The following is a 12642-nucleotide window of genomic DNA, read 5'->3' as shown; positions in this document are numbered from 1 at the left end:
ACTGTGTATTGATGTTTATATACATTTATACATTGAGCAGCATGAGGAACAAAAGAACTAAAACACTGTGTCTTTCCCCCTGTTGCAGAGCCACATGATCCTGTAGATGATGTGAAGTCCTACGATGCTGCAGATGCTCCTGTCACATTTCCAGCCTTAACACAAAAAGAAATTCATGCCTGTCACAGAGCAGTCCCACCGATCATTTCCAAAGAACCTTGCTTGCTGGGCCCTCCTTCTCCCCTGAGGTTATCAGATACAACTGAACATGTTAGCAGTGATCCATCAGCTCAGGCCATATCCTTGACAACCTGTGCTACCAAGGGCCTAAGTACATGGTCTTTGCCCAGTGAAAGTGAAAAAACACCATTTACCATCATGGAGCCTGGAGCAATATCAGCTTTGACTGGAGACTGCTTAATGCAACAAAGTCGGACCTGCTTAGGCTGCTTTATAGAAACAAAAGATGGAGTAGACACGGAACCTGGTGTTAGTTTGAAAATGGGAGACATAAGTAGAGACTATGACACTTGTCCAGTTACTGACATGGGAATCCACTGCATGACTACAGGAGAGAGCATAAAATATGGTGATCAGCTGCTTTCTGATCAACTCTTAAGTTTTCCTGTTCATAAATCACAAGAGGTTGATAAGCGAGACCAGGATAAATCTGACAGTGACACAGAGGACCCCACCCAAAAGAATTACTATGAAGGCTTGCTGCTAGACAAGTGCAATGGAGATGAGGCTTTGCTTGCCAACCCTAACCAGGAGTGGGGTTATTTTGAGTCCTTTATTAGTGAAAGCAAAATTGAACTGTTGGATTTGTGCTCTAAGAATGAGCTGTCTGTTAATTTGTTTTCAGAAGAAGATGTGGACAATTACATGTTTGATGATGATGACTCCACTCTTGGGAGCGATGTGTGTTCATTAAAGATCAGGTATGAATCATTTCAGGACAATGTAAGAGAGAAGACTAATGCTCTACAAGAAGATGCCCAATTTAATTTTTTCCCAAGCGTCTTTACTAATTGCACAAAGAAAGATAGCAAAGTCTCCAAGAAGAGGGTAGTAGACCCATCTCAGTTCAAACTTGAAGAGGGTGGTATATGGGAAGAAGATGATGATGATGAAGAAGAAGGAGAAGGTGAGGGCATTAAATCTAGCTTAAGCAAAACTTGTGGCAGCATGGATGTAGTGCAATATATAAGCACAAAGCGAAGCCATTTTTTGGATTCAGTTAACTCAGCAGAGGACTCTGGAGAGTACAGTGATGACAGTTCATACAGTGAATCTTCATATGATTTACTGGGTGATATCAAGGACTGTACAAGATACTTATCACGTGAACACTCACACTCTCTGATCCAACCAAATTATGGACTAAGAGTGAAACGGAAAGTCAGGTATAGTGATGATTACTTGTATGATGTGGATTCCCTTGAGAATGAAAAAGTTGTAGAAAAAAAAGAAGGTGCACCAGATGGACCCAAAGAAGAAGATGATGATGACTGGTGTCCTAAAAAACGAAGGAAAGTTTGTAGAAAGGAGCCACCGGTTATCATCAAGTACATTATCATCAATAGATTCAAAGGTGAGAAGCATATGCTTGTTAAGCTTGGCAAGCTTGATGCAAATGAGACCACAGTTACCCTTAGTGATGACCAGTTAACAAAATTCCAAAAACTTGCACCACCGAAAGAGTACTGGGAAGAAAGGAGGCGGAACTCATCAGCGTTGTGTGCGCAAAGAATTCTTAATGGCTCAGAAAATGCTGTTCCTCCAAGGAAGAGAAAAGGCCAACTGGCAAACAGACATAGACTACAGAGGATACAGACTATTCAGCAACCACTAGGAAGGGAAATGCTTTCTTCCTATGATCACAGACAGGGATGCAGCAGCAAAGATGTGGCCAGTCTTAATGACTTGCATTCATTAACCCTGGAAACACCAAGTTGTGTGAATGGATTACATTTGGGTGGCATAGCAGAAGTTGCTCCTGTTAGGTGCAGATCTTTAGAAAGGGAACTTAAATGTGCAGATAGGAAAGTAATACGGCGAATCAAGTTCAAAAGTGAGGCCAGGTTAAAATGCAAACAGCTTAAACTTGAGCAGGCAAATGCTATTAGTAATGCCGATGCAGTAGAAACCTTCCCTATCATGGAGAACCAGGACTCTTCAATTCTTCTAAAAGAAGAATCCATTCACAGTGTACCTGACACATCCCATTCTTTGCAGTGCCATGATGATAGTGAAGTTAAAAACTCTCCCTTTTTGCAAACCACCTGTTCCCCTGACAAGCCATTACCATCTGCTCACATGAGTACCAACGTACCAGTTCTCCCTGGAGGGTATCTACAGACATTGTTAGATGCATCGGATTCATCAAGTGGTAATGCTATATCATACTTCAGTCCACATTCCTTGGGACAGCACATGTTGCAAGCAGAAAAACAATTCAATTCCCTTCAACTCGCAAAAAGCTGTGTTCTCTCGCCCCCTTCAGAATCTGAACTTCAGCAGTCACCCCATCACTTAGAAATAGAGCAGAGCTTCCCAGACGTGTGGCATGGTAAACCTCCTTCTAACCAGGCTGAGTTCATATCAAACTTAAGGGATGTATCAATCATATCTGGAGACTTTGCTGGCTCAGCAGCTATATCAGAGACGGACATCACAGTCTCTAGATATTGTCAAGTTCACCCAAACAGCAGCAAACAGCTGTACCACAAAACATATCTACAAGAAGGCCAGATTCAGCAAGATGACTCTTATCAGCCCTGTCATTACAGTAGTGGAGATAACCACTATGTTCTTCAGAGAGGCACACTTAGCACAGACAATGGAAGGCTTATCAGTTTTGATTCCGTAGGCTCATTGTCAGTTAGCTCCAGTAATTACAGCTCTTTAAGCTTGAAGTCATGTGAAAAGGATGGAGATGATGAAATAAGTGATGATTTCTTGGCCCACTGCAGTCCTAAACTTGTAATTCAGCAAAGCATTGATGAAATTACACCATTGAAGGAGTCTACTGATCTTCTTGATATCTCAAACTTCACCCCTGACAAATTCCGTCACTCATCACTTTCAGAAATGTCCCCACCAGACACACCTAACCTCTCCCCACAAATTACAGGCACAGAGGTGAAATCAGTAGGGAACCTCAAACCATTTCAGAATGGTAACCAAGCAGTGCTCACTGCTCCAGAGAAGGTCAAATGGAACTGTACTGTTCTTCCTTCACAAGAGCAGATTAATAGTGGCTTTACACTAAGTAATCACCAGTTTCAATTCCATATGTTTAATGATGATGTAGATTCAGTTAATGTTATAGAGAAAAACCCATGTCTACCAGAGTTTAATGAGTCTTCAGTACCTATCCATACTATCGGCAAAGCCTCAAAGTCTAAAAAGAAACTTTCTGCCACCAAAAATACAGGTGCCAACCAAAGCTCTACTCCAAAAAGTAGCAAAAAGAAAACACCTAAGGCCAGCAAGGGTTTAGATAAAACACAGACAAAGACTCCCCGGCAAACAGGTCCGAAATCGACCAAGAAAGCAAAAAATGACAAAGCTCAGTCTGCTTGTAATGGATCAGGTCTACTGAACAACACCCGTCCTGATAAACAAGCTTTGACAGACTGTATTCAGATCTATGGCCCTGGCTCATCCAAGGCAGGGAAGCATCCAGATGAGTGGACGCATGATAGAGGTAACAATTCCTGGCCTGATGCTAAGGGAGGAAATGGCAACAATATCATTGATGATGATCAAAGAGAATTTGAGGAACCTTCTAATATTCTATCAAACATAGCATCTGGTATGGCTGATGTCCAGAGGTTCATGATGGCCTCAATAGAGCCTTTTTATGACCCCATGAGTCACAATGACATTCCAGATATATTACCGTCTCCAGAGTCTAACAGTTTAAAATTAAAAACATTGAAAATTCTGGCTGGTACACCACAGGATTTTAAAAAGAAGGTAAACGGCAGCTCAGTGGGCGGCTCCAAGAAGTCAACCAACAAGGGCTCAGGTAAGAACAATGCCAAGTTTGGAGTATTTGACCCAAGCTGCTCTCTAAGTTATGGAGGCAACCTTCATGCAGCCTTTTTTGATAAGAACTTTGGAAATCTGGGGATTTTAACCAATACTGTACCAACCCACAAAAAGTTGTATCGTCATAAGTCAACCTCTAAATCACTGCGTGATGAGAACTGTAAAGGTAAAAGGATAGACCAAGCACACAAGGACCCAATGGTTACAGCTGCATTTGAAAAACTGAGGTAATGTTGCACCAAATGTTGTCTAAAATGCATTTTTTTTCTTTTCCTTCACACTTGCAAAGTCTGCTGGTCTTTATTTTTTTTTATTTTTTGTTTTTGTTTTCCCTAAACAAATCTTAAGAAAGGCTAAAGCTGCATGATAGCCACTGCCTTGCAATTAAAGAAGAGCCTGCGCATGACAAATGCTAACAAGCTACCTAAAACCACTGGTTCCTGACTAGGCCGGGTTTTGCAATGACTAAAGACTAACAAAACTTCTATTTTCTGCTGTCTGGCTTCTTTATTTCTGGATTACATTATGTGCTTCTTTGTTTATAACACAAAGATTTTTTTTTTAAACACCTTGTAAAAACAAAAAAGTTACACAAAGGAAATATATGCATTGAAATGCCACAATGTGGAGCCTAAAGGATTCAAAATGCCTACAGTAGCTTCGTGTGGTCCCACAATGTGTACTTCAGCTCCCCCTGCTGCACATTTGCAAAATCTGCATAGGAGAATCAAAATAAGTAAAACTTGTCTTTAGTCCTGCTTGTTGTATTGAGCTGATACCAAGCATTTTTTTCTCTGCAGGAATTTAAGAATATATTCAAAATGGAAAAAAAGAAAACATTTTGGATTTTTGAAAAAAAAATACTTTTTTTCTATAAAAAAAATTACATTGATGTTTATGTTTAATTTTCTTTTTCTTTATTTTTTTTTCTTTTGGGAATAATGCCTTGTGGTTTGTTGATCTGTTAAGTGCTGAAATCCAGGGTTTACATTGTGATGATTTGTTGAAGGGCAGCTTAATCTGGTATTCTCTGTGAAAGACTGTTTTAAAGTCATACTGTTGTACAGTAGTTAATGCACTATTACAACCCACGAACGAAATGAAATTGTGCCAAATTCTGATCTGTGACTGTACATATTTTTATTATATATAATATATAGAGACAAATATATATTACTGCATTTCATTGGTGGGTATTCTCAGTCTGGATCTGAGCCTTTTGCTTTACTGCAAACATTCCAAAATACGTGTATGTCACCCGAGTTACAAAGCACCTGACTCGCTGGGTTCTACTTATTCATACTGCAAAGTCAGCGTAGCATAATTAGTGCCATATTTTCTTACCTCATCTTAGTCTGATCACTAGGAACATGACTTTTAAAAAATGCCTAATATAGTATCATTTATATACCCAAGGAAGACCAAAGGTGACAGAGATTCACAACCCCTTGTATTGATCTCATTTTACAGATACTTCAGCACTATAGTGCAGAGCAATATGCTGCAGGACCCCATTATTTGAATTTATCAAAGAAGGGGCCATAGCTTAATCATACCTTCTGCACAAAATATTTGATTCCTGATGCCAGTATTTTATATAGAAATGCTTCCTAAAAGTGGCTAATGTAAATCAGTAAAAGTAAGGCCTTTCCAATAGATGGCTGTGCTGCACCCGCACTTCGTATAGGAACAGCCGCCAGGGTTTCCAGGTATTGCACAACATCTCTCCAGGTTAGTGCAATGGATTGACATAACGGTTTTATAGTGACTCAGTGCCCATGGAAGATTGAACCTTATATCCTTGAACAATCATGCTGCAAAATTAAAACAATACACATACAGTACAATATAAATAGATATAGATATATATAGTAGTTACTTTTTGATGTCTGTATTTTGTTGGTATTTTGAGTTAACTATTATGTCATTATGTGTTGAGATATTTGACTTTATAACATTGATTTACCCAGAAATACTAAATGGACAGAATATTTTGGCTTATACAACTGCATGACCTGAAAGGTGATTTGTTAAAGACAATGGCCCATATGCAATTCACTTTTTCACCTCCGTTTTCTCCTAGGTGATATTTTCACACCTTGCCATAAAATTCCCTTTAAACCACCAGCAAGCAAGAAAATACTCACAATAAATTTGATAGTACTTTTTCACCAACTTTTGGGTACTTTTTCAATTGTAAAATGCTGAATGCAGTGTGGAAGCAGACAGCAATAAAAAAAAAGTCTCTAGTAGCCCCTTTCATGCTATCCAAAAACTAAAATATAAAAATCTTGGGCTTGGGCTTAAAGGTCTATGAAATATGTTAACCTGATATAGTGTTAGTACAATTGCACCAGTCTTAATAGTGTAGATGAAACCCCCATTGGTGTGTAAGTGGAATTCCAGATGAAACTTTAAAAAGGAAATATTTTTAAAAGAATATGATGCATCAAATGTGCCCCACAAATTATGTCATCTATTGAAATTACTTTTAATATCTTACTTATCTGCTGTCACAGCTTGCCAAAACAGTCTTTTTTATTTGGTTCCTTGAGTTTGTGGCTAGCTTGTTATTTCCCCCCAACTATATTAATGATAAGCACTTTTATTTGTATCTTTTTTTTGCAAATAGAAGCCGCATCCTCTATTAATTCCTGACCCATGGCCAAGGGGCATAACTAGAAGTCCCCTGGCCCCCCTGCAAGAATTTGAGTGGCCCGCCCAGGGCCGTTTTGGAGGGGCAGGAGGGGTCGCAGCAGATGGGCTTCTCCGATCTGCAAGGGCTTCACATTACTTCCTGTTTTAACAGGAAGTAATGTGAAGCCCTTTTAGATCTGAGACCTCCATGGTGAATGGAGGTATTTATAGCTGCTGCTGCTGCCACCGCTGTGGCCACTTAGATAGATTCAGGAGGGGAGCGCAGAGGGGAGAGCCTGAGGTGAGGGGGGGGGACTGCCCCCCCCCCCCCCCCGCTGATGTGCAAAGCTCTCCCCTCATGCTGCAACCCCTCCCCCCCCCCAAAAAAAAACAGCCCCCTAGGCCCCCCCACAGGGGCAGGGGCTGCTTCCCCTATTGCCAGTGCCCACGGCTGTTGTTGCATTAAGGGTTGACAGTGAATCGTTGATCCAGTTCCTTCAGCCCTACTGGGAGAACTGATTAGATGGACAGGGAAATTAAAGACATGCTCAGTTTAGGACAAATAAATGCAAAAAAATAAATAAATAAGCGTAATTTCTGTTTGTTATCAAACCCACTGAAGCTTCATGGAGTTCTTTAAGCTGAAGGGGAAATGGTTGTAACCAATACCGGGGTTTAATTGTAACCTCTGTCCTTTTTGAAAAGCTATCCTATGGCCTGATTCAACTCTAGTTTTCCCCTAGGAAATATTTTTTCATCTTCTGTTTAAAACGTTTCTGCACTCTGAAAAGTATCAAAAAGTAGACAAATAAGTACTGTCAAAATTATTTTAAGTATTTTATTGCTTGCTAATGTGTTAAAAAACATGTTATTCACAAGTTGTGAGAATATCTCATAGGAGAAAACTCAGGAGAAAAACATAATTGAATCTGAGCCACAGGCCCATATGCAATTCACCTTTTCTCCTAATCTTTCTCCTAGATCATATTTTATCAACTTGTCAATAATATGCCTTTTAAGCCACCAGCAGGCAAGAAAATACTCAGAATAATTTTAATAGTACTTTTTCACTTACTTTTTGGTACTTTTTCAATTGAAAAGTGCTGAAAACTTATTTTAAAGAGAAAAAGGAAATTGCATATGAACTGTCTCTCTGGCATTTGGTAAAAGAACAATAAATGATAGCCATGTAAAAAATGTTTCAGCGTCAGATTCCCTGTCTCTTTAAGAAGATTTTTGATAACCTCTCGTCTAGTCTCTACAAGAGGAAAATCTTTCCAGCAGAAACACCAACAGCTGTAAAAACTGTACAGTGATTCCAACCCTTCCCCATTCTATCGACCTACAAAGTTTCAGCTGGAATTCCTCTTTAATGTAATACAGTGTAATACATCCAATGGGTCAGAGTTCCATAAATAAGTGTTTGGCTAAATCAGTTCACAACTCATTCAGCAGTATATGATGACCAGGTATTTAATAGACCCGATGTGCAATTTAACAAGTTAGGGTGGTTGTTGTGGTATATTGCACTTAAATGTATATAAATGCAGGCTACGGAGTCTAATTTAAATGGACTTTATGGTATACTGTTTTTGTATATTCAATATGACTGTGAATTTGCCTTTCTGATTTGGTAACTGCTTGTACTGTATATGCAGATTTGAATTAACTGTTAAAGGGCCATCAAGCATGAAATATAAGCACCTTTGTATTAAGGCCACTACTAAGGCCTCTTTCACACTGTACGCTCAAAAACTGATGTGCTTTTACTGATCAGTTCCATAGCAGTGCATTGTAAAAAAAGCTTTCAGCTAAAATCCCTATGATGTGAACTGACCCATAGGGAAACATGGACATTACTTCCACCTGGGCTGCTCATCAGTTGTTCATTCAGTTATACTGACAGCAACTGGTTTATTGTGAAAGGACCATTAGGGCCCTTTCACACCTATTGTTTTCCACCACACCACACAAAAACTCTGCATCCTGTAGCAGAAGCAGTGATAGTCCTATGGGGCTATCACATTGGTCCCAGTGCAGCGTGGCGGTTCTCACCATGGCAACCCAAGAGTATCTGTGCATCATGTGCATTTCAACTGAGTCCGTGTAAACCAGCCCTAACAGACATATTCTGGTATTGTTTCTTGGTTACATTCTGAGTAAAAGTGGCTTGGTACAGGAAGAATCATAGAAAGCTGGCCATTTGACAGAAATGAACTCCATAGCTTCTGACATATCTGTTTCAAGCTCAGTAAACTGCATTGATGCTTTGAAGAGCAACCGCCATATTCCTCTGCAATTCCAAATGACATTGTCTGTATTGCAGATATCATAAGGGTGCCATTAGAGTCATCGCTCGTAGGAGCCATGTGCAATAGGAAAAGGTTAGACATACTTCCCTACAGGCTTCATACATGGTGATAAGGTTGTTAGATGTCTTTTATTAGCAGAGATATCCCTGAGGCCTAGGGCACATGGGTGACTACTGACTAGCTGCTCAGCAACACTATTGCCCGTGGAGAATTGCCTTTACATTATAGATGGTGGCTTTGACTGGCTGTGTAGCATTTCAGCTAGGCATAGAGTAGGATCACTCCTGGTTCTAGTGAGAGTGCAGGTAATAACAACATATGCAGGCAATTCCCTGCTAGCAAATGTGTCACTGAGCAGCAATTTATCTGTGTGCAGCAGCCTTACTTTCCTACATATTACTCTTCCTCAGATATTCAACCTAAAAATGCCCAAATGACAAAAAGCTTCAGATTCTGTTCCATATTGTAAGCCAAGTTACCAATATAAAATGTAATGACCCTTCTATAGGCTGGTCTCTTATGTTTCTATAGGCATGCTGGGAACTAAACCAGATGAACAGTATTTACACCAGGAACAGCTTCGCAAATGTTCATTGGCCTCAGTACTGGTAGCTACCATATGTGCCGTAATTTTTTTCGGTCTGTAAAATACTGCAATCAGTATTTTCCATTTTTACGGGCAAGTCTGAAAGATGTTTTTGCATTTCCGAAAATGTGGGAAAAGGTGCAGAAAAAAAGTGTGGTATTTCAGTGGTATGCATGCATTAGATAATAATAATAGGCTTTCATTGTCTTCCATAAGTTAGGATAGTCTTTGGAAGGTGTTTTTTCTTTTTTTTGGGGGGGGGGGTATTTGATTATGTAGCAACCTATGGAACATATTCTTACAGCCATCCCCTATAAAAATAAAATAGGAATAAGAACGCCATTAAAAACTGCAAAATGCATACAAATTTACCGCCAAGTACAGGCAGGTCTTAAACTGATGGATAAATTATGTGCTAGCATGCCCCCTATTTTTCATGAGAATTCCGATTTTTGGTAAAATACCACAAAATTACCGCCCATTTTTTAACCTAATTTAATGCATGCGGTCAATTCTGACTAAAACCTAACGGAATAGCAAACTGCTTTCACTGCATGCTGTGAAATACTGCATATGTGATAAAACGGACGGCAAGCCTACCAGGATTGAGGTCAGTTATAGGTAATACTGCAGATTCCAGGCCTGCAAAATGTGACATGACAAGAGGCACCATTAGCATTTATTTAGACTTGATTAGATTGTTGATCTAATAATACATTTTTGTTTACTTTTTTTAACAGTGGTATAGCAATTTGATATTCTAAAATGTGCATGCTTTATAACTCAAGTATAAGGATAGTGACATGGCACATGATCTGGCATGCTTTCATCGCAACTGTTGGTTTTATCAAAGGGCATAAGGATTGTTCTTCTGCTATGGAGCATTGTGTGCTGAACTGCTTCCTCCAGAGCTCACAACCTGTCAGTAGAATACATACCATTGCATTTTCTCATCCATATTAGTTTATCATCTGGTGATTATTAAGTGCATTGTTCTGAGTTCTTCAGTTCAGCATTCAGTTGATCATGAACATGCATTTGCAGGCAGTGACAGAACTAGGTTGGCCTATAGGTAAGATGCCTGTAGGCTTCCATATGGTATGAGCATGGCTGACAATATCCGGCCAATGCTTTGTTCATCACCAGATCAAAATTGTTATTTAAAGACACCTGTACACTTGGCATCACCCTTCACAGACAGACTGTATAAGGCTTACATATCAAGAACTGAGTACACCTATGTGTGCAATTAGTGAGGAACAAAAAATTATCGTAACATGTAAATTAGCTTCACCAAGGAAGCTGAGGCTGGGGACATCAAATCACAGGACATTTAACAATATATATACACTGTACAGCGCTGCGTAATATGTCGGCGCTATATAAATACTAATTAATAATAATTTAACAAAGCGACTGATTAACCAGACCAGCTGCTTTAGGTGAGGCTAATTTATATATTAGTACTTTTTTGTCTTGACTGTGTAACAGCAGGCAGCAACTGACAGTATACCTCATTTCAGCATATTGGGGTATGTTACCTTAAAGAAAACCTGTAACAAAGAAAACCTCAACTGGGGGGTACTTACCTCGGGTGGGGGAAGCTTCCGGATCCTATTGAGGCTTCCTCTGTCCTTCTCGGTCCCACGGCAGCGGAGATAAAGCTCACCGAACAGTGAGGATGTAAATATTTACCTTCCCGGCTCCAGCGCAGGCGCAGTATTGGCTCTCCGCCTCGGAGATAGGAGGAAATAGCCGATCGCTGTCGGGCCGCTCTACTGCGCAGGCGGAAGTCTCCTGCGCAGTAGAGCGGACCGCAGAGCTGCAACAGCGCCCCGCTGGAGCCAGGAAAGGTAAATAAATCAGCGCTTATCAGCGCTTGTCAGGCTTGTCGAGGGAGGATTCCGGGACACTTTGGGGAGGCCAGCGCTGGACTGCCTGCAGCTACAGGGGTGGGGGAAGCCTCATTGGGACCCTGAGGTGAGTACCCCCCAGGGAAACTTTTTTTTGTTACAGGGTCTCTTTAAAGTATTTTTGTAAATTGTTGATCATATATGCTCTGTACAGGTGCCACTCAGTACTCCTGAGCATACATCTCTGCAATGAGAGCAGTCATAAAGTGTTACAATGCAATATGTATGAGGGCTCTTGTGAAATGTGATGTCCCGTGTAGTCATTTATTGGCTACACATGCCGATTGAATCGTCAGCTACCAGCACACCTTGTGCTTTCATACCGAGTAAACTCCCATGTTGATGGATGATTTGGTATACAAAGATATTTTCAGACATAAATATATATTCATATACATAAAATTACTGCCTATTCCTCTGAGTGGCAATAAGACATAACGGCACTGGGGTAAATTTAAGTACAACAGGTAACTAGAACATATCTGTTCCTGTAGACAAGATGAATCATTGATTCTACTTTGTGTTACTTTGTTTAGTGCAGGAATACAGGAGACACTGCGAAGCTCCAGCATACTCCCCAAATACAGTAATGCAGCTACACCTGAGAATAACATCTCTGCACCATCTGTATCTGTGTATGGATACCCTGGATAACTCCAGATAGATGCTGGACCAAATCCAAACAAAAAAGAAGTGACAGTGATTTGTGTCAACTTCTAAGCACCTTAACCAAGACTCTTTTATTTGCTATTAATGTGCTATTTATTATCCGTACTACACATACAATTCATTATCTCATAAGTTTACTTTCGCTTCAGATTTGCTTTAAAGTCAATGGGAATTAAAAAAAAAAAAGACAGATTCTTACCTAAGGAGAGGAAAGGCTCTGGGTCCTATATGGCCTTCTCTCCTCTCCTGGTCCCCTCGATTTAAGGGATGGCTGCCCCGTTTAATTATTGACTTTAGAATTATTTGCATCTCTTTGGCATCCTTACACACTGGTTTTAAGGCTCCACCCCTTCCTCAGATTGCCAGTCTTGAGGAAGAAGAAAGTGAATATAAAGCAGCTAAAGTCCTAAAAGTCATCCACTTGGCACTCTCTAGACTGATTATAGAGAGTGCAATTTATATGGGA

General features: G+C 40.1%; 1 protein-coding gene and 1 long non-coding RNA gene across 7 annotated transcripts in view; one reads left to right on the top strand and one right to left on the bottom strand.

Moving 5' to 3' along the window:
* NEXMIF (neurite extension and migration factor) overlaps positions 1-4781 on the top strand; it is a 596318-nt gene extending 591537 nt beyond the window's left edge. For all 6 annotated transcript variants that reach the window (XM_068247579.1, XM_068247580.1, XM_068247581.1 and 3 more), the window contains one exon: positions 89-4781. In XM_068247579.1, the coding sequence (XP_068103680.1) occupies positions 89-4290 (4202 nt within the window). In that variant the 3' untranslated portion in view covers positions 4291-4781. The remainder of the gene's footprint in view (positions 1-88) is intronic.
* LOC137527144 (uncharacterized) overlaps positions 1-12642 on the bottom strand; it is a 96154-nt gene that overhangs the window by 72531 nt on the left and 10981 nt on the right. The gene's annotated exons all lie outside the window — the stretch shown is intronic.

This window comes from Hyperolius riggenbachi, chromosome 8 (assembly GCF_040937935.1).
Source record: "Hyperolius riggenbachi isolate aHypRig1 chromosome 8, aHypRig1.pri, whole genome shotgun sequence".
Taxonomy (NCBI): Eukaryota; Metazoa; Chordata; class Amphibia; order Anura; family Hyperoliidae; genus Hyperolius; species Hyperolius riggenbachi.
Note: the sequence above shows the minus strand (reverse complement) of the source record. Positions and strands in the feature narration are given on the sequence as shown.